This window comes from Sciurus vulgaris (assembly GCF_902686455.1).
Source record: "Sciurus vulgaris genome assembly, chromosome: 8".
Lineage (NCBI taxonomy): Eukaryota > Metazoa > Chordata > Mammalia > Rodentia > Sciuridae > Sciurus > Sciurus vulgaris.
In genome coordinates, this window is record NC_136468.1 from 131946692 (window position 1) to 131969159 (window position 22468).

The 22468-nt window shown below is 50.7% G+C and overlaps 1 protein-coding gene across 3 annotated transcripts in view; it reads left to right on the plus strand.

Annotated features, from left to right (window-relative positions):
• The window catches only part of SEZ6L (seizure related 6 homolog like), a 173315-nt gene extending 168443 nt beyond the window's left edge, over positions 1 to 4872 (plus strand). For all 3 annotated transcript variants that reach the window (XM_079151303.1, XM_079151302.1, XM_079151301.1), the window contains exon 17: positions 3042 to 4872. In XM_079151303.1, coding sequence (XP_079007429.1) covers positions 3042 to 3071 — 30 coding nt within the window. In that variant the 3' untranslated portion in view covers positions 3072 to 4872. The remainder of the gene's footprint in view (positions 1 to 3041) is intronic.
• Positions 4873 to 22468: the final 17596 nt, after the last annotated feature.

Genomic DNA, 22468 nt, shown 5'->3' on the forward strand with positions numbered 1-22468 from the left:
ACAGGAGGATCGTGAGTTCTAAGCCAGCCTCAGCAACTTAGGGAGGCCCTAAGCAACTCAGTGAGACCCTGTCTCCAAATACAAAATAAAAAGGGCCGGGGAGGTGGCTCCGTGGTCGAGCGCCCCTGAGTTCAATGTCTGGGACCAGGAAAGACAGGAGAGAGATGCGTCCGCTCGGGAAGAGACGGCTGGCGGCAGAGCGCAGCAGGGGGCTCCAGTCACACTGGACCTGAGACGGACGCCCTCTGTGATAACAGTTTAGTAAGCCAGCAACAGCCACACCGTCACTCATCAAGCGTGGGAGGAGTGCGCGTCCCCAGTGTGACTGGCAGGCAGCGGTCTGTTCGTGTAGGTGTCACCACGATGTGTGATCCGCCGAGTTCCCGTGGCCGCAGCGCCACCCAGCAACAGGATCCCTCCGCTTGTGGCCGTGGACTCGGTCCCACTGCCAGAGAGCCACCGATCCTGCGAGGGAGGCGGGTATGGATGCTGTCGGGAGCTCGCAGACGCAGGTCTCCGCGGGCCCTGGCCGCGCTCTGGGACAGCCTGCGCGGATCTCTGAGCAGCCAGGGGGTCGAGGTCCTCAGACAGGAAGGAACGACGTGACGGAGGGCGCCGACCAGGACGCCCCTCCAGGGTCCAGCTCGCCCCCCACCCTAGTCCTAGTGCTCCCCAGCCTCCCCTTGAGTCCCAAGCCATCCCACACGCCCAGGAATGTCCCCACCATTCATTATCATTTCTAAGAACCTTGGAAAACCTTGGAGAGCACACAATGGGGACCCTAGGAGCAGGGCGGGAAGACGGCTTTGAGAAAGTGATGGCAAGGCTGATGTGGTGGAATTTAGACAGTGAAGACAGAGGATGTCAGGCGCCCGGGGGAGCGTGTGCCAAGGTCCTGAGGTCCACGGGAGGAACTGATAGGCTGGGGATGGCTCTGCAAGACAGCAGCCCTTCAGATTCATTCGGGATGATGTGGGATCATCTCCCTTGCGGCCGAGGGCCTCCGTTTCTTGCGGGCTGCCACCTCCCATGTCGGCCTCTCCACAGAGCCGCTCACCACAAGGCCTCCTAACAAGACAAAAGTCACAGTCCTGCACAATGTCAAGGCAGAGGTGGCATCCTTCAGCCTTTGTGTTCTGCTGGCTAGAATCACACCACAGGCCCCACCCCCCAGCAGAGAAGGGGGCCACACCGGAGCATGAACACCAGGGAGGGGGGACAGTGGGGGCCCCCTACCTCCCGTCTGCCCCAAACGTAGCTCTGACTGCTTACTAGTGGGGGCCAGCGGAGACTCCACCCAAACTGGTGACAATGGCCACTTCCAAGCTGAGCCTGTGACCTCTCCCTGCTCCGCGCCCGGGAGCCTGGGATTCGTTTGCAAGCTCCAGGAATATTAGGATTGAATTGGTGGCTACCCTCAGGCTGCAGCCACCTCAGATGGCGCCACCAGGAAGGGGACAGAGGCTGCTCTGTACCCGCTACAGCTTCCTCCAGATCCCAGAGAAGGGCCAGGCCAATGGGAGGGGCAGTTCAGTTACGTATTGTTTTTAGGTCCTGACGGTTTCTTCATTTGTTCTTTTACGCTGTACATGACAGCCGAGTGCATTCTGACACGTCACACGTACCTGGAGTGTGGCTTCCCCTTCTCGTCGTGTAGACTTCCACGGGTCACGTATTCAGCATGAGCAGAGGAGAGCGATGCCAGTTCATCCCACTGTCTTTCTCATTCCCATCCCCCTCCCTTCCCTTCACTCCCCATTTTCTGATCCAATGAACTTCTCTTCTTCCCTCCGCTGCCCCTTATTGTGTATCAGGATTCACATTTCAGAGAGAACATTCGGCCTTTGGCATTTGGGGATTGGCTTATTTCACTTAGCGTGATAGTCTCCAGGTCCATCCATTTACCCACAAATGCCATCATTCCGTTCTTCTTTATGGCTGAGTAATATTCCATTGTGTATATCTACCACATTTTCTTTATCCATTCATCTCTTGAAGGGCATCTTGTTTGGTTCCATAGTTTAGTGATTGTGAATTGTGCAGCTATGAACATTGATGTGGCTGTATCTCTGTAGTATGCTGATTTTAAGTCCTTTGGGTATAGGCCAAGGAGGGGATAGCTGGGTCAAATGGTGGTTCCATTCCAAGTTTTCTGAGGAATCTCCACACTGCTTTCCAGAGTGGCTGCACTAATTTGCAGCCCCACCAGCAATGTATGAGTGTGCCTTTTTCCCACATCCTCGCCAGCACTTAGTGTTGTATGTATCCTTGATAATGGCCGTTCTGAGTGAGATGAAATCTCAGTGTATTTTAATTTGCATTTCTCTATTGCTACAGATCTTGAAGATTTTTTTCATAAATTTGTTGGCTGATCATATTCCTTCTGTGAATTGCCTCTTCCGTTCCTTTATGTTTTCATGGCGTTAAGTTTTTCGAGTTCTTTATAGATCCTGGAGATTAGTGCTCTGTCTGAGATGCAGGTGGCAAAGATTTTCTCCGACTCTGTAGGCTCCGTCTTCATGTTCTTGATGGCTTCCTTCGCTGTGAAGAAGCTTTCTAGATTGAACTATCCTGGAAGAGGCATTTTGGAGACTAGACTTCGTTCGCAGGGACGATCAGGGTGAATCAGTTACCTGTAGAGCTATCATGGTACTCAAGGGAAAACAATCCCAAACTCAATAGCTTAAAGCCACAAACATTCATTTGCTCAGATGCCCTGGACGCACGGTTTAGGGTGGCTGGTAATCCTAGGATTGGCTGGTTGTTATCCGGGCGGCTCAATCCACTGCCCATGTCCTTTATCAGCCTGTGGGGTCATGGGGCATGCCCTGCCCTTGGTAAAGGCAGGAGAGCAGACACAAGCAGAAGCCCACAGCACACTCCACGTACCTGCTGCGCGCCGTTTGTGGGTAACCCATTGCAAGAAGCAAGTCGGGGTCCCAAGACCAAGGGTGGGGGCTCAGGAGTTCCAAAGAAGCAGAACCACCCAGGTCTCACCTCCCATCCAGGGCTTCCCACACCTGCGCTTCTGTCTCTTGCAGGAAACCAGAGAGTACGAGGTTTCTATCTGAAGCAGCTGCGCTGGAGAGGGAGCTGCAGACAGGAGCTCAGTCACACCCCCTGGAGACGCCCATCCAGAGCCGGCTGCCATCTTTTCTTTAGACTCTTCATCTGAGACTTACTGTTTTCTTCACTGTATTTATTATATTTAAAATTGAAATAGGTGTGGCTCCAGGCACTGCAGCTACAGCCAGATTCAAGGGACACTTGGATTCTGAAGGCAGGTGGAAGGTCTGCAGAACAGTCAACAGCCGCCGAGAAGGGACAGGCGACAAGGTCCAGTCCCCCGTCAGCAACGCCCTGCTAAGGCAGCACTGAACTGCATGCATCTTGGACATCCACGCCCATGGTGTTTGGGGTGCCGAGCCAAGTCCCAAGATCCGTTTTCAAAGGGTGTTTCTCATTGGGTTAACTCGGGTTGGACTTCAGCCCCTGCTGGGTTTGCCCCTCTTTGCCGATCTTACCAGCTTCTAAAAGGTCTCACCCTCATCTCCTCCCTCCCAGGCGCCCTCCTCTCGTGCCACCCTGGCCTTACTGGGCGCTGGCAAAATAAGAAAATGTTTTCTCTCTAAAAAGGTGATAAATGCGCGAGGAAAATTTTCAGAGAAGACGAGAGATTTGAGAATCCCAATGAAAAATTGGGTGAGGAGACCCACCGAGCGAGGGAATTGAGCTAATAAGATGTTATTTTCTCTGACAACTCCTTCAATGATAAAAGAGCAGGTCCTTTACCCTACAGGTGCCAGCATCCATCACCTTGTTTGGCAGGGCAAGTCTCAGGCTGTGATAATAAATCCACGGGCACAGCAGGACGGGACTCCACGTGGGAGCGTTGGCAGGGTTCTCGCTGGGAGGGAGGAGGTGGCCTGCCCAGAACCCCAGGGGTGAGCTGCCCTTATTCCAGGGTTCTGCAACGTCTTCGCCTTTGAAATGGGAGAGAGGCCAAAGCTTCGCTTCTCCAAAGGGCTTACCTTCAGGACAAGCTCGCTCTCAAGTATGGGGGAGGAGGAGGAAGACCTTGGAAAGAAGATGCTATAGAAGCTATGTGAGTGCAGGAATTGGAGCGGGGATTAAATGTGCAGCGAGACAGCTGGTGGGAAGGATGACTTCCGCTGGAATCAATGAGGACAGAAGGAGGAGTTCCAGGTCACAGAGGGGTTGTGGCACTGAGTCTAACCCGCCAGGAGGCTGTAACTCCCATCCAGCAGAATCCGCAGGCACCAGGCACGTGACTATTTAGAAAGCTCTTTCCTAAGAGGATTATCAAGAAAAGGCAGGGGGCGGGGCAGGGGGCTCCTGCGGTGATCACATGGCTCAGACAGACAGGCAAGCGGCTTCTGGAACCCCCTTTGACACCCTTCCATGCTCTCTTAAATCTACTGGCTTTCAAACGAGAAAAAAATCCTTTCTGGCTGCCGGGCCTCACGGAGAACGGCTGGGAGTCCATCTTTTGCTCTGGAGACGTCGGGAGGGAGATGGGGAGCTGGGTTTGAGCAGGCAGATTCTCTCCCCCGGCAGGAGCTGGGACCTTCATCCTGGGGAGCGGGGAGGGGGTTCTGAGGCTGCAAGATTTTCCTTCTGCCAGAAGAGAATCCTGCCTATGTGCTCCCGGGGGGGAAATGTCCTGCAAGAGATCACAAAGGGCCATCTTCCCAAGCCCAAAGCCCACCCGGGTTTATGAAAGAACCAGAGGAAACCATCGAGGCTGCTAGTGAGCAAGGTCACCTTCGATCCTTGCTTTTCTTGTGATCTGATGCGTCTTCTAACCTGGACCCCTAGACTCCCTGCAATGGAAGGACTCCAGATGCCGTTTGATTTTTAGAACGTAACCACACCCAGGTAAAGCTAAACACTCACCTGTGTAAAGATCTGCGACCTAGAAGTCTTTATTTCTGCTCCAGGGGATGGTGTAGAGAAGATGTCGCTTTTTTTTTTTTCCCCCAGGAGGACAACGTCTTAGCTCTGTGTTCATTCAGCACCTCCACCAGGTCTTAATTTCATTTTAGCCTAGAGGTGGTCGTGTGAGCTCAGCATTGCACCACCAGAAATACGAGTTGGTGTCTTCTTTCTTCTTTTCTCTTTGAAATTTCTGAATGTGTACCTGTCCTGCGTGAAGGTAAAGCATCATTCGTCGTGCCAAAAATCCTACGAGACGACTCATTCACCGTTCGCCTGTGTCTGTTTTTATAAGATCAAAATTAAAAGCCCATTGGGATTCGATATTTTTGAACAGGATGCACTCTTGGAAACTTGAGGACAGATTGAGGCTTCCCACGAGCCACTCATTTTTAAAACAGTGGGACCACACGTTTACAGAGATCGCCAGCTTCTGCAGATGCATGTGGTGGTATCAATGACATGCTGATCCCTACAGGCCGTCGCTGTTTCTGGCCGCGGACACCCTGTGCTTTCAAAATGCACACACTCAACCCTCTGCAGCCTAGAGCTCAGACCTCTCCTTTTTTTTTTTATTTTTTACTTTGGGTAGGATTATTGAACCGGTGTAAGAATTCTGGCGCTATCTTTCCTTGATACCATCATCTGATTTAACCAGGATCTTTCGAAGCCAGCTCCCTGGAGAGCTTACAGAACTTCAGGCTGATTGCTTTCAAAGCTGAGCAGCAGCCCAGAAGGAAGAAAAGTGGCCACATCATCAGGACGGTGATGAAAAGGGGGGACTTTGTAGGGGGGGGGGAGTGGGTAGCTTCAGGCTGAGACAGGAGCCTTGGGTACAAAGGGCCTTTCCGTGGGGCAGGGTCAAAGGGCATGACCTTCCTATGTCCTTGGGGAGGCACAGTGTGGGTGATTTGAGGTCCGATGTTGTGCGTTGTTTAAGACCCTGGGAGATTTTCATTTTCATTTTATCATCGAACAGAATAAAAATCAAAACCAACTTTGTAAGCTAGAATAATGAAGTCATTTTCCACTTTGTATATATTGATGCTAATAAAACCAGTGAAAAAGAAGCTCTGTGGGGTTTTGTGCCAAGGTTCCCGGATGGCATGAGAGGGAACATTTCCAGTCTCTAGGGGTGGAAGTGATGGACACCTGCTGGTGTTTCCAATGCCAGGACAGACTTCCCCACTCCAGAGTGGTCCTGGGGACTTTGAAGGGACATCTGGAGCAAGAGAGCTCTGGGGGGAATCCCGGCATCAGACACACCCCCTCGCCCCCGTCCCCACTCCCAGTCTCAGGCCACCATAACTAAAGATCCGGGGTCACTTCAACAACGGATTTGTTTTCCAAGGTTCTAGAAGCTTAGGAGTCCAAGATCAGCTTTCCAGCCAACTCAGTTCCTAGTGAGGGCTCTTCTTCTGGATTGTAGATGGTCTTCTTGCAAAGTCTCCACTCAGCAGAAGGGAAATGGAGAGAAAGAATAAACACACTTTTTTTTTTTTTTTTTTTCTGGTAGAGAGAGAATAAATAGCATTTTTTTTTTTCCTGGTATCAGGACTGAACTCAGGGCACTTGACCCCTGAGCCACCTCCCCAGTCCTATTTTGTATTTTATTTAGAGACAGGGTCTCACTGAGTTGCTTAGGGCCTCGCTATTGCTGAGGCTGGCTTTGGACTCAGGATCCTCCTGCCTCGGCCTCCAGAGCTGCTGGCATGATAGGCATTGGCCACCACGCCAGGCTATGTCCCTCTTCTTGAAAGGCCACAGACATATCAGATTAGGGTGCCACCCTTATGAGCTTCTAGAGCCTTCGTTACCTACCAAGGCCTTTATGGATAAATACTGTCCCAGTGGTGGCTAGGCTGTCATCAGATTTGGAAGAGACACAATTCCGTCCCTGGCATTCTGTCCCTGGCCCCACCAAAAATCCATGCCATTCTCGAATGCAGAATACACTTGCTGCACCCCCAGGAGACCCCAGGGCCCTAACTCATTCCACATCCACTCGCAAGCCTAATGCCCCAAGTCTCACTCAAACATCACGGAAATCAGCAACCGGTAAAACCACAGGTACGATTCTTCCCCAGGCAAACTCTCTCCCCGTCTGCGGACCTGTGACCCCTGGTGACGCGCTTCCAAAGCACAGCCGGTGCACCAGGCAGAGGACAGGCATTTCCACCCCAAAGGGGGAACCGGAAAGACCAAGGGCACGAGATGCTCAGGCGAAGACGAGAGGTTCCACACTCGGCCCTCGGGGTACCCGGGGGGTCAGCACCACATCCAGGGCCTTCCGCCTGCCCTCCCGGAGGCCCTCCCTGGGCAGCCTCAGCCCGGCTGAGCGGCAGGCGCATCCCCACCCTGGAAGAAGAGGAGGAATCGCCTTGGCCGCTGGGCCTGGGGCGGGAGCCGCTGAGGGCCTCCTGGTCTCCTTCGAGGTCTTCCTTCCTTCTTAAAGAACAGCACACCTTCACAACTGGAAAGTTCCATGGCCTGGGGAATCCGGGAGGTCTGGACAGCCGTTCTCCCCTCTGTCCTGTCTAGAGATGCTCTGATCACATGGCTACTCCTGGGTCTGCTAAGAGGGCCACCAAAGTCCTTGACTGGTACCCGAGTCCTCTGCATCACCTGGTCGCCAGCCGCGCTCCCTGCTCACATGACATAGGCAGATCTACGGTGCCAAATAATTGCACGTTTCCGTGCAACTTTCTTGCACAATAATGCATTGCTCTTCATTGGCTTTCTCAGAGGATATTCTCTAAGTCCACAAAAAAAAAATGCATGGATTAAATAAAGCAAGGTTCCCAGGACAGTGCTGTCCTCAGGCATGAGCCGGTGGCTTTGGGGCCACTGTCCTTGATCCCAGAATCTTCTTTTTTAATATTTTTTGGATGCGGATGGACCTTTATTTTATTCATTTATTTACATGGGGTGCTGAGAATCGAACCCAGGGCCTCACACAAGCCAGGCGAGCGCTCTACCCCTGAGCCCCAGCCCCAGCCCCTGGAATCTTTGCCTACCATAAAACGTTCCCTGCACAGAACAGAGGATTTAGAGGCAGCCGTCCAAAAGCGTCCCTTTGGGGCATTTCTGGAAATTAGAATGAAGAGTGAAACGGGGTGTCTCTTCAGCTTTCACGGGGTCCTAGACCGGCCCCATTGGACAAGAGAGTTCCCCACCTCGTGCCCGGAAGAAGGAAAAAAAAAATGTGTGTGTGTGTGTGTGTGTGTGTGTGTTGATGGGGGAACAGAACCCCAAACAGACCATCTGACCAAACGGTGGCAGCAAAATTGCAGTTCCTGAATAGAAAGCCAGCCAGGACTGGAAAAGCAAGGAAGACGGTTCCATCTCTGCACATTTCTCTCTGACCCGAAATGTCACAAGATACTGAGCACCCACAAGGAAAAGAGTGGAGAAACTGTCAGGTTTCACAGCTGAATTGGTCATGAAGTAGACAGCAGAAAGGACATGAACTTCTCGCCCGGAAGCTAGGTAGTGTCCCCACGAGGCCGTCCTTGGACAGTTGCCTCCCGCCACAATACACCAGGCTCAGGAGGAGCGCTGCTCCAGGCCCGGCAATGAGAGCAGGTGGGTTACGTGAGAAGGAGGAAGGAAACAAAGGCGTAGCTTTAAAAATAAATAAAAATAAACCGTCACCAGAAATAGTGGAATTACTTAAATTTCAGAATGGAATGAGCCCTTCCTGAGAGAGAAGAGTTAGTCTCGTGGCCTCGTGGCCGTCAGCCTCTGGAGGCTCAGCGGAAGGGTCAGGAGATGGACAGCTGCTTTTTTTTTTTCTTTTTCCAAATTTTTTGTGGATCAAGATGACTTCAAAAATTCCAAGAAGTGGCAGGCACAGTGGCGCACACCTGTCATCCCAGCGACTCAGGAGGCTGAGGCAGGAGGATCATGAGTTGAAGGCCAGCCTCAGCAACTTAGCACTAAGCAACTCAGTGAGACTCTGTCTCTAAATAAAATATAAAAAGGGCTGGGGAGGTGGCTCCCTGGTTAAGCACCCTGGGTTCAATCCACAGTGTCAAAGCAAAGCAAAACAAAAATTGAGAAAGGAGCTCGAAGTTTGAAGCCTATCTCCTGACCTTGATGGTCCCCTTGTCTCCATCCTGCAGACCAGGAAACGAACAGCTTGGGTGTGAGTGGCTTTCAAGGTCATATATTCATTGAGGGTCAGAGCTTACACACGCACACACACACACACACACACACACGCACACACGCACACACTCGCCCCTCCGCATCCAATGATTCAACCAACCTCAGAGCAAAAACACTCAAACAGAAAATAATTGTTTTTCTCTGATGTCACAACTTTTCCATTTCATGTTTCCATTTTTTGGAAAGAGAAATCCATATGTGTACCAAGTACGTTCAGAGTTTTATTTTTATTTTTTCTCATCATTCCCCAGACAATACAGTGTGACCGTTTACACAGCATTGACAGTGTAGCACCGGGCGGGCGCAGGTTCTAGGCAAATGCTCCACCGTTTTCTTTTTTAAATTTCTTTCTTTTTTTTTTTTAATTGTTGGTGGATCTTTATTTATTTACATACGGTGAGAACCGAACCCAGGGCCTCACTCACGCTAGGCAAGCGCTCTGTCACTGAGCCACACCCCCAGCCCCTGCTGGGCCGCTTCAGGTGAGGGACTCCCGCACCCTCGACCTGGTCCTCGGGAACCGGAGGTGACTTAACCTCTGGGTGTGGGGAGCGCAGATTCCAGGGCCAGACAGTGGGGCTTCCTAATTCTGATGCTTCCTTAATGTGGGTTTAGCAGTCAGGAAGCAAGTTTCAGGGCAGAGGGAGCCCACGGAGGGAGCCCGACAGGAGCTGGGCACCCTGGAGGTACAGCCAGTGGGGCCGGAGCTTGGGGACAGGGGTGGCGGGGCGGCAGAGGGGCTGGAGAGGCCGGGCAGAAGCAGCTCTCCCGACTTAAACCTGAGCAGCTCGCTCCATCCACCTGCCGCAGCGAGGGAGGAGAATGTGGGAAGCATCCTGGGCGGATGTGGGGCTGCCCTTTCCCTGGAGGTTTCTCTTTAGAAGTCATAGGGTTGGGCTTTTCCAGGCCTCTCAGAAAGGAGCCTCTTCAGATGGCACCTAGAGGCAGCTGTTAAGACCAGCCAGGGTCAGCCTGAGTCATTGATGGGCCCTGTCACTCAATCAACGAAGGAACTGGGATTCCAAAGACCGGCAGAGAAGGTACAGAAAGAACATGGAAGTGGAAACCGGATGTGGTGGAGCACACCTGTAAATTCAGCGACTCAGGAGGCTGAGGCAGGAGGATATCAAGTTGGAGGCCAGCCTCCATGACTTACGGAGACCCTGTTTCAAAATGGAAAAGAGAATGGGCAGGGGATGTAGCTTCGTGGTAGAACACTTGCCTGGCATGTGCAAGACTCTGGGTCCCAGGAGGAGGACAAGAGGGGTGGGGGCAGTGGGAGATGGGATATCAGTAGAGAAAGGGAATCAGGGGGAGGAAGGAGGGGAAAGAAAGGGAAGAGACTGGAAAATGAAATTGACCAAACTGTGTTCTGTGCACACACAAACACTGTACAATGAATCCCGCTGTTATGTGTCAGCATCATGCATCAACACAAAAAATGAATTTAAAAGAAGAAGATGGAAAGGTCAGAGTGTACCCAGGATGCTGTCAGAAACGGAGACTCTGCCTTCCAGGCCTGGCTGCCCTCCCGGTTGAGGATGGTAGTGGAGAAGCAGAGCGTCCCCTGAGAGCAGAACCTGTCCTCCAAGGAGACCTGGGCCAGGGGAGATGGGGCCCAGAGAGATCCCTGCCAGGGGAACACACGATGGTCCCCCGTGAGCTGCAGGTGACTGAAATCCAAAAGTATTAATGCAAAATTCCAAAAATATACAAGTCATAAGATTTTTTAAAACTTGTGTTACAATATGTTATTATTAGTCTTTGTAATTACTTGTTAACTTCTTACTTATCTAATTTATAAGTTAAACTCTATCAGAGGTGTGTGCAGGGAAAAGCAGAGTATGTGTAAGGTGCTACCCACCGTTTCAGGACCCCACTGGAAGTCTGAGAAAGTTCCCCATGGATACAAGACTGTTGTCATAACAACAGCAGTAATAATTATAATATCTGGCATTTGCTCACTACTTACCAGTTCTTTTTTCTTTTGTGTTTTATGTTTAAGCACGCTTTTTATTTTAGATTAGTTTTTAGATGTCCGAGTTATCCAAAATACTGTAATACCTCATTTATTTCTATGAGTAAAGAAACTACCCTTAGTCTTCTTTCACAGATGTGAAATCTTGTACTACAAGGCCCAGAGAGGTTAAATGACTCGCCCAAGTTCACACAGCTGATACAGGAGGGAACAGACCCAAGGAGGCTCCTGGTTGATGTCAAAGGTAGAAATTGCTGGCAATCAGCCTGAGCACAGTCACCTCCTCCCAGGGCACTCAAAACCAAAACAGGCTTTTCTAACCCCTGAGGCCTCTGGATACAGGGCCCTCTCCTATTTAGTTTCTATCCAGGAGTTAGGTAGGCAGTGGCTGAGAGCTGGAACTGAGAGTTTGAATCTTAGATCAGTCAGTGATATGTTAGCTGTGACTATAACAAAATACCTGAGAAAACTAACTTATAAAGATAAAAGGTTTATTTTGGCTCATAGTTTGATAGATTCCAGTTCCTGTTCGGTTGTCCCCATCTCCTCCCTACAGTACTACTACCCTGGGGTTCAAGCCTTTAACAGCTGGGCCTTTCAAGGCCCAAAGTACAGCAAATGGTGAACTTTTTGTGGGAAGGCAATCAGGTGGGGACAGATGCCCCAATCACTGCAGAGTCCCCCTAGAGAAGCCCCAACTTCCCAACAAAGAGGAAAGAGGGCAAGTTGCTACTTATCATAAGTAGCAATGAGAGAGAGAGACAGGACAGCCCCTAACAAGTGCCTGTCCCTTATGTTCACCAACAGAATCCCAATCTCATTTGTTTTGGGTTTTTGTTGTTGTTCTTGTTGTTTATGGTTTTTGTTTTGGGGGTTGTTGTTGTTGTCCCTTTTGTTTTTTGGTACCGGGGATTGAACCCAGGGACACCTTAACCCTGAGCCACATCCCTAGCCCTTTTTTATATATATTTTTTGGGGGGACAGTTTCTGGTTAAGTTGCTAAGTTGCTCACAAAGTTGCTGAAGCTGACTTTGAACTCGCGATCCTCCCATCTCAGCCTCCCAAGCCACTGGGCTTCCGGGCAAGCGCCTTGGTGCCCTGGCTCCAATCTCAATTGAACCCGCAATGAACCCAGCCTCAGACAACAGATCATGGTTTCACTTACAGTAACCCCACTGCTTATTTTTCCAGCCTCCCCTAATGCTGGGGTTGGTCCTCTGAAGCCTTCAGGTTCATGGGCCTCAGCAGGCATTGGCTTGGAGGGCAGGTGATGGGCTCTGGTCTAAGACAGCATCTGCTCTCCTGATAAAAGGGGATGGGACAGAGCTGCGCCAACCCCAGTCCCTCTCTTCCAACCACGAACCCAGCAGCCGTCTGGTAATGGGAGTGATTGGCATGAGGATAAAAGTAACCCATTAGAAGAGGGGGTGGGGAGGAAGTCCTGGGTCTCTGAGGGTGCCGACATACTTCCACCTGTCACCAGCATAAAACAAGATGACTCGTTAAACCAACCACGCCTCTTGTGAAATCTATGTGTTCTGCAACTGTGTAAGCAGAGAAAACGGCTCATCAAAGTGGAACTTAAAAACAGTGTTAGCTCTGTGTTGCTGTGACAAAATGCCTGAGAAAAGCAACTTTAAGGAGGGAAGGTTCATTTTGGCTCACACTTGAGAGGTTTCAGTCCACAGTTGCTTGGCCTCAGTGGGCATGTGGTGAGACAGAACATCATGGTGGGAGGTGTGGAGGTGAGCTGCTCAGTTTAGGGTAGAGAAACAGCAAAGGGGGCTGGGGACAAGATGTAGCCCCTAAGAGCATGCCCCCAAGGACCCAAATCCTTCAACTAGGTCCCCCCTCCTACAGTCAATGGATCCATCCATTGACAAGCTCAGAGCCCCACAATCCAATCACTCCCAAAGAGCCCCACCTCTGACGTTGCTGAATTGGTCACCAAGTCTTCAGTACATGAATCTTTGGAGGATTTGGGGGGGGGGGGGTACCAGGGATTGAACCCAGGGGTGCTTAACCACTAAGTCACATTCCCAACCCTTTTTTATATTTCATTTAGAGACAGGGTCTTGCTAAGTTGCTTAGGGGCCTCACTAAGTTGCTGAGGCTGGCTTTGAACTCGAGATCCTCCTGCCTCAGCCTCCCGAGCCACTGAGATTACAGGTGTGCACCACTGAAGATCCAAATCTTAACCCAGAGAAGGTATGAATGCAATTTCCAGAAAGTTCTACCAACTTTTCAGATCTTGGGACTCTCCTGCCTCCCATTCAAGTTTCTCTGTCCCTCCCCATCTCCTCCTCTCTCTCCCTATCCATATGATCTAAGATGGACCAATCCTTTTGCACTGAAAGTTGGTGTAGGTAGAAAAACTCATGCTGACATTATTTCCATGACATTACATCTTTAAATATCTTGTTCATTTTTTTGAAGCTAGCAAGTAAAGAACCTAAAAGAAAATTCATACGGTCTTTGTTTCTGTCTGTATTTTTCTGTATGAACTTCACGGCTTTTGCTTCTGTGATAACCTCCATATACTGTGAAAATGGTTAGCACGGATAACTCGATGACGGCTCCCACCTTTATCCAATGCCTCCCTAATCTTTCCTTGAGCAATTTAGACATGATCGATAAGAATGAGTAGATTAGGTGAATGTAAAGAGGGTGAACAGTGATAAATAAATTTTTCTTAGTTCCAGAACATACCTCGTTTTTATCTCCTTACACTTCCAATATACACTTTTAATTGCACTAAGAAATGACATTGCAGGGGGTGGGATGTAACTCAGTGGCAAAGCCCACGCCTGGCACCGGCGAGCCCCTGGGGACCATCTTCAGCAACCCCACCCCCCAAAAATGACGACCTTAAATTGATGCTACTCTTACTACTGTTGAGGTGCCATCGCCGCACCTGACGCTTAACAGGTGCTCCTAACTATTTATTGAAGAAAAGAAAATCAACCCACCAAGAAGCCCCAGGCAGGGTCAGTGCTGCAGCGAGCTGTGCCCCTGTGATCCGGCAGATGGCGCTCTCCGCCTGAGTAGCGGTCGGCATTCAGCTGAGTCCTCACGCTCGCTTCCCCGAAATGGCTTTGACATCTGATGAGACGCATTTTTTCCAATGAAACAGAGCTCGATGTGGAGAATTCGCCGGCTGCCCTTCACTCAAGAAAGCAGAACCAGCATCATTGTTAGCTCACCCTGGCCCGTGAAAAGGACCCAAGTCTGCGTGCTAAACGGGGGTCACCTTGGACCCAGGGTTCCTGGAGAGTTCCCCTCAAAGCGCAGCTCCACATCCACAAAAGATTTTTAAAAATCTCTTTTTCTTTCTTTTTTTTTTTTTTTTTTTGGTACCAGGGATTGAACCCAGGGGCGCTTAACCACTGAGCCACCTCCCCAGTCCTTTTTATATTTTATTTGGAGACAGGGTCTCACTGAGTTGCATAGCGCCTGGCTAAATTGCTGAGGCTGGCTTTGAACTTGCGATCCTCCTGCCTCAGCCTCCTGAGCCGCTGGAACTACTGACGTGCGCCACCGCACCCAGCTTAAGACAATCTTTTACTGATGTTCGAAGGGGGACTGAATGGGAGGACTGTGACCAGGGACATCTCCCAGGGAGATTTCTGCAAAAGCTTCTGTATCCTATTCTGTCCTCAGGAGTCTCACATTTCTGGAGACTTGTCCCAACCTCTCCCCAACTCCAAACTCAGGTACATTCCTAGACACAGAGCCGTGGTCCTCAAAACTCTCCCTAAACCCCTCATCCCAACACGAAAATCCACGATGCCCAATTAAATTTGAAAATTCGTTTTTTAAAAGCCCTTACATTGTTAGGATAAATGCTGAATCTATGGGGTGCCTGGCCAGAGTCTGGTCCATCAGTTTTCACCATTAGTCCAGAGGTGAAAGGACAGTCTCGCAGGACACCACCCGTGAGAAAGGACAGCCCTGGAGATAAACCAAGACTAAAAATACACACATCTCTTGTTTACACAGAACTCACATTTAAGCCAGGTGAGGGGACCCTGTCTGTAATCTCAGCATCTCAGGAGGCTGAGGCAGAGGATCACAAGTTCAAGGTCAGCCTGGGCCACTTAGGGGAACCCTGTCTCAAGATCAAAAGGAAAAAGGACTGGGGTTGTAGCTCAGAGATGGAGCTCCCCTGGGTTCAACCCCCAGTACAGGGAGGGAGGGAGGGAAGGAACTGACTCACCTTTACCTGGGTGCCCGGCATTTTCCAGAGCAACCTGATCACCACGCCCCTTGTTACGGTGCTGCAAGGTCAAGATGAAGCAGTCTGGAGCTCTGCCACACAGCCTCCCACCTCCAGATACCAAGTGTCTTGCACCCTTGAAAATGTTAAGAGGGTGGACCCCACTCTAAGTGCTCTTGCTATAACAAAAGGTTATATATATATGACATATATGTATTAGCTGTATATATATTAATATATATAAGTGGTTCATATATAGATTATATAAGCAGTAGGTGTACACAATACCTTTATTTTATTTTCCGTGATGCAGAGGATCCAACCCCGTGCCTCACGCACGCTAGGCAGGCGCTCTGCCACTGAGCCACAACCCCAGCCCCGCAAGTTTTTTAAAAGAAAGAAAAGATACAATCCATCACGCGTAGGTCTTTCCAGAAGCATGGTCTCGTGCATAATGAACCCTCTGCCTTCAGATTTCCCGCCGTCATTAATCTGGCAAGTGTGGGTGGTGGCTTGCCTGAGGGTTTCCTCCCCAGGAGCCCTCACGGCTGGAACGCAGTGGCCACCATGACGTGTCCTTTCCTAGCCTGCCCCTCCCCGCTCCTATCTGCGGCCCACCCTGACCAGGGGTCCTTCCTCATCTCCCTCTCAGAACACGGAGCTGATCCAAAGTGTGAATCCATCACGTTTAGGGTTTTGAGGCTGCTCACTTAGGAGATGTGTTTTTCCTCCTTTTTACATTTTCTAATGTAACGATGCCACTTTTTTTGGGGGGGGGGGGATTGAACGCAGGGCCACTCAACCCCTGAGCCACCTCCCCAGCCCTATTTTATCTTTTAGTTAGAGACAGGGTCTCACTGAGTTGCTTAGGGCCTCACTTTTGCTGAGGCTGGTTTTGAATTCTCAATCCTCCTGCCTCAGCCTCCCGAGCTGCTGGGAGGACAGGCGGGTGCCACCGCACCGGCTCAGGCCCTTTCTTAAGTGCCCCACCCCCAACCTGCTCCCGGATCTTCTGAAACATGGTGGGGTGGCGTTTGGGGTGCACACTTCCACATCCCTCCCTTCACTCTTACATACACATCCGAGTGACTCCGTGGTCCTGGAGAGAGGCCGCTGTGCACCCTGCCTTTCCCCAGGCCTCTCTGTTTCCATCATTATCCCCCCATCTATCCATCTAGAATTTATGGGGGGAATTTATGGACACACCTCTTCCCAGGCTCTAACGCCCGTTTTGAAAGCTGAGTTACAGACCATTCTGCAGCCTCATCGTTTATTCCGCTTCCTGCACAGAAATACAGAGCGCGTGGGGTTCAGATTTTTGTTCAAAGTCGTTTGCTGCAGCCCAGTGTCAAATAGGTAAAAAGAACACGTAGGACGGTCAGTAGGGGGTGGCCGTGCTTGTTGATCCCAAAGCGTCCCCGGTGGCTCTGGAGGGCCTTCCTTGTCACCAGGCAAGCAGCCCTGGAAGCCACCTGAAGGGAGACTTCTGCCTCCACCCGGGCCTCCTCCCCAGCCTCCAGCCTCTGGCCTGCATGAGGTCCCTCGGTCCTGGCTTTCCAACATTTCTTATGGGGGAATTTTCTGGTTTACGTCATCCAAATGATTTCACCAAATGAGAGGACATGACGTCACTGCCAAGTTACTATACCAATCTTCAGGAGGACCCTGGTCCGTGTGGGCCCAGATCCCAACATTGTCCAAACCAGGGGCTCCTTTTTCACGTGGGGACCCCACAGACCAGTAAGAAGGGAAATCCAGGCTCCCTGCCCTTGGTGCCCGTTGGGGAAACGACTCCCAGAGGGGCCCTCTCAGCCCACGTGCTTCGACCCTGGCTGACGTCATGGCGCCCACCACAGTCTGGCCAATCAGATGCCGAGGTGTGCTGGGGCAGGTCACGTGACCTGGGCTAGGCCAATGGGAAGCCGACTCCTCCTTTCCGTGGGAGCTGTCCAGCTCGGTCAGGTAGACCCGCGCTGCCACGAGGGGCCACCTGCCTGCAAAGACGAAGCCCAGAAATGGAAAAAGACAGATTCCTGGGGACCTTGGGAGGGTCTTGGAACCAGCTGGGCTGAAAATCCGACCTCTCCACCTCTCACCTTTGCCATGCTATGGACGAACCATGTTCTTGAAGACAGAGTAGCATTTCTGTCCCCTGAAAGGAAAAGGTCTCGGTAATAAAGCACAATTTAGATCAAAAGTAACTGAGAAAATGCGATTTCGTTCCAACCTCCCACATGCACGGAGATATTAGGAATTGAGTCATTCTGCATCCCTGTAATCCCACCACTTGGGAGGCCGAGGCAGGAGGATCCCAAGTTTGAGGTCCGCCTGAGCAACCTCGGGAGGCCGTATCTCAGAATAAAACTAAAAAGGCTTAGAGATGCAGCTCGCTTGCATACGGTAGTAGCTTCAATCCCCGGTAGTGGGGGAAAAGAAAGAAAGAAAAAAGAATTTAACCTTTCTCACAAAACATCTAGGTTGATGGCACCCCTTTATCTGACCGTGGTCAACCGTGGTCAAAAAATATTTAGTGGAAAATTACAGAAATAACTCAAGTTTTAAGCAACTTTTATTACAATATATTGTTTTAATTCTTCTCTTAGTTATTAGCTAATTTCTTACTATGCTTAATTTATCATTTAAACTTTATCACTGGGATACATGTGTAGGAGAAAACAGCAGATCAGGGGTTCGATAAAAACATTTCAAATATTACTCAGTCATTAAAAAAAGAACAACTTTACGACATTGGCCGGAAAACGGATGGATCTGGAGAATATCACGCTAAGCGAAATAAGCCAATCCCAAAAAACCGAAGGTCGAATGTTCTTTCTGATAAGTGGATGCCAACACACAAGGGGGGATAAAAATTCAGAGTTTAGAGGAATGAAGGGAAGTGGGGGTGGGGCGATTCTGACGTCACTGTCCTCTGTCCATATGTGAATCGGCCACAGTGAATCTCCACCTCGTGTGCAAACACGATCGGAGCCTCATTAGAATAAGACATACTCCACGTTTGTGTGAAGAGGTCAAAATACACTCCACTGTCATGTATCACTAAAAAGAACAAATAAAAAAAGGAAGACATTTCTGTTGACAAGGGCTTGTGCTGCAGTGGTGTGGCTTCAGGCCTCTGAGGGGACATCTGAGAACATATTCCCCACGGTAACGGGGGCGCTGCATCCATGTGGAAAATGGCAATTTTTAGGTGACACACAGCAGGTCTCCTCCGGTCCCCCGATGAGTCAAGACCCACAGGTGAGAAGTGCCTTTTCCCTGTCGGCGGCTCACAGGGCATCTGAGTCTCCCTCAGCCAAAGAGGGCGCAGTCACCCCAGCCCCGTCCCGAGTGGGGCCAACTCCTCGGCCTGGAGGGCCGCAACTTCCCTCACCTGACCTTCCCACCGCCACGCAGCCTCCAAGTCTTCCAACCCTGCTGTTCCCTGGCCACCTGTGCTGTCAGGGGCGTGGGTGACGGTTCCTGCCAGGTCTGCTCCTGCCTCGGGGGTGGAGATTCCTGGGGGGACATGGAGCGGGCTCTGGAGTCTTCTTTCAGCCTCCGCCTCCCTCGGATCTCCTCACCAGAATTCCTGCAGCAGGGGCGCCCGCCTCTCAGCCTCCCTGCCTCCCTGCCTCCCTGTCCCATTTATAAAAGAAGCAGGGAGGGGGTGGCCTGAGGCTCTAGGCAAGCAGGAGGAACAGCCTGCCACTCTCCCACAGGCCTCCGTCTCCGCCTCTGTGACGGGGAGCTGGCAATGCCAGCCGTGACTGGGCGAGGAGGAGGGGAGGTCGCAGGAGTCCTCACGGGGCAAACGCTTAGCGCAGTGCCCGCCGCAGGGAGAGCGTTTGAGACGTGGAGGTCTTCCACGCCACTTAAGGCCAGCTGTCTCGAGTGTTTGCTGAATGAATGAACAAAATCAACGGAAAAGCCCCAGCAGGGGCACTGCCAGAGGCCCATCGGTCTAATGTCTGCCCTGTCTTGATATTCTTTTTTTTTTTTTTTTTTTAATTGGGTACCAGGGATTGAACTCAGGGGCATTTAACCACTGAGCCACATCCCCAGCCCTGTTTTGTATTTTATTTAGAGACAGGGTCTCACTGAGTTGCTCAGGGCCTCACTTTTGCTGAGGCTGGCTTTGAACTGGTGATCCTCCTGCCTCAGCCTCCCGAGCCACTGGGAGGACAGGTGTGCGCCCCCAAACCCAGCTTGTCTTGATATTCTTAATCTTTTTGAACACGGGTGTCAGATTTTCCTGCAGATTAGACGTCCAATTCCGAATTCTGGCTGTTTTGATTGTCTGCTTCCCGCCCCACCCCCACTCCCAAGATGGGGGCTTGCTTTGTGGCCTGGACTGGTCCTCAACTCCTGGGCTCAAGTGATCCTCTTGCCTCAGCCTCCCCGGGAGCTGGGACTCCAGGGCGAGGCCCCCTACCTGCCTCCTCTCTCCTGCTTCTCTCTTGGTCTCTCCCTCTCTGCGTCTCTGGCCAGCCCCCTCTGCCAGGGACTGAATTATCAGGCCGCTCACGTTGTGCGCCGCCTTGGAACCCGCCACGTGTTCTTGTGGCTGGATTTCTCCCGCGTCCACCTCTGCTAAAAAAAAAAAAAAAAGAAAGAAAGAAAGAAAGAAAAAGAAAAAAAATCTTTTGAAAAAAAGAAAATCTTTTGACCTTTGAGATTCAAATAAAAAGGGCAGAGAAGAGCCTCGGGGAACAGCAGCCTGAGACCAAACCCAGTTCCTAAATTTTGTGTTTTTGAAAGATGCACAGCAGGAGGCTGTGGATGTCCCTGGATGTCCCCAGCGGGGTCCTGCAGCCCCACCGTGAACGCCAAAGTAGCCGAGCTGCTGGAGTCGGGTTCCCTGGAGTCTTTGGGCAGCTGGGCCCAGCAGTTGCTTCTTCATCCTGGGGAGCTGGGAGCGAGATGTCACAGATCCCTCCTGTGTCACTATTTAGCTGTGCACTCCAGAGAGTGACAAGTGGGGGTGGGGAGTGGGAAGCAGCTGTAAAAAGATCTGGGGGGGAGGGGAGAGAGCACAGCAGGGGAGCCAACCTCCCTGGGTTCCAGGCTGGCCCAACCCTTGAGGACTGGCCGACTGGCAGAGTGACAGCTGGCTAGTGCTCACAGAGTGCAGGGCGCTCTGAACAGCCCTGTAAGCTCCGCCACTTTTAATCCTCAGGTCAACCCTGCAAAGAACAAACCAATGTAGATAAGGAAGCTGGGGCTCAGAGAGGCTGAGCAACCCACTCAATGTCACACAGCTAAGAAGGCACCCTTTCAGTCTGAGGTGTGAGCCCAGTGCCTGGAGATTGGCGGGGGGGGGGTGCGGGTTCCTGGGACCTCCTGCCAGTGCCCTAACCACCATGCTGACTCTCAGTGCTCATCCGTCACAGGGCCACCTCTGGGAAGAGCAGAGCTCCGTCTAGAGCTGGCCCCTTCTGCGGGATGGAGTCTCTGCAGTTGTGCAAATTCAAGGAACCGGAAGATATGGTTGCCAAGGAAAATGGGTAATGAGGGTAGACCATTTTCAGGAAGTTGAGGGAGAGGCTGGATCTGCTTCCGGAGCATCCAGAGCTCCAGTCAGTGGCCCCCCCGGGCGGGGCACTAGAGAAGAGGCAGGAAGGTGTGGAGTTGGGGAATCTCCCCAGGAAACCCTGCTCACCTCTCCAGAGGGGCTCTCCTCCAGGTAGGGGGAGATGGCCTCCAGCAACCTAAGACACTGTTTCTCTTTCCACACATGAAATTTTTAAATCAGTATTTATCTTACAATCGAGCTATTTTATAAGGACTTTCTTTTGTGTACTTAAGTCCTAGAAAGATGTAGTCTTCTATGTGATGAACTAGGGAAGCTGTGGGGCTGGCTCTTATTGGACCAGCCTGGACCACGTGTGTCTCCCTGGCCAGTCACTGTGGCTGTGGTTGTAAAGCCTCAGTCACACGCACCTCTGGGGTTGGAGGTTGGGGTGAGCCTTACCTAAGCAGGTGACTAACCACAGGATGGGTGGTTTCTAGAAAGAGAATCAAAGAGGTATTACCAAAAAGAAGGCTGTGGATTCTGGGCAGAGACACAATTTCTTCACCCTCTACCCAGAATCCTTCTGAGATATGATGAGATTATGGGTCAGACAGTGGCCCATAGAAAGTGCTTAGTACTCTCACCTGCTGTTGATATAATAGATGTTAAGTTGAAAAGTTTCACCTGTATTCAGGTCTCCAGATAAAATGTCCAGTTTACAGGAGATACCTAATTCAAAGAACAAGTTAAATGACACCTACCAGGAACTACTCAGACAAATCCAAAATGTTGACTCCAAGTAGAGGGTATGCTGGACTTATTCTGTGTCCTTTTGTCCTTTTTTGTTTAACTTCTCACTGTGTTTGAAATTTTTCAAACTAAAAAAGAAAAATTAGAACAAGCAAAGATATTAATGCTAAACATCACTAATCAGTAAGGAAATGCAAATCAAAACCACAATGAGCTAGGCGTGGTGGTGCACACCTGTAATCCCAGTGACTGGGGAGGCTGAGGCAGGAGGATGGCGAGTTCAAAGCCAGCCTCAGCAACATAGTGAGGCCCTAAGCAACTCAGTGAGACCTGTCTCAAAATAAAATACAAAAAAAGGTTGGGGATGTGGCTCAGTGGTTAGATGCCCCTGGGTTCAATTCCGAGTACCAAAACACACACACATACACACACACACACACACATGCAATGAGATACCACTTCACACCCACTAGGATAAACATAAGAAAAGCAAACACAGAAAAGCTTGGAATTGGCAAAGATGAGAAGAAATTGAAGAACTAGCATTACTGCTGTTGTTATGGGGCGCAACTTAAGAACAGACCGATCACCATGGAGAAGTCCAAATTTGAGAGTCTTTATTAAGCCGGCCGGCTGACTGTCTCACACAATGCCCCAAAAAATGGCTCTTGGGAGAACAGCTCTGACCACAGGGTTGTAGGGGTTCTTATACCAAAAATCACATCGATCATAAGTGTCTGTTGCTATGATTCAAAATTACACATTAACATCATGAGATCATCGGCAGAGGGGGAAGTGGGTCAGAATGACCCTTACCTAGGTACAAACTAAAGAATGGATGCTAACATCCACACAATCACCGTTCACATGGTACATTGTTTAGGAG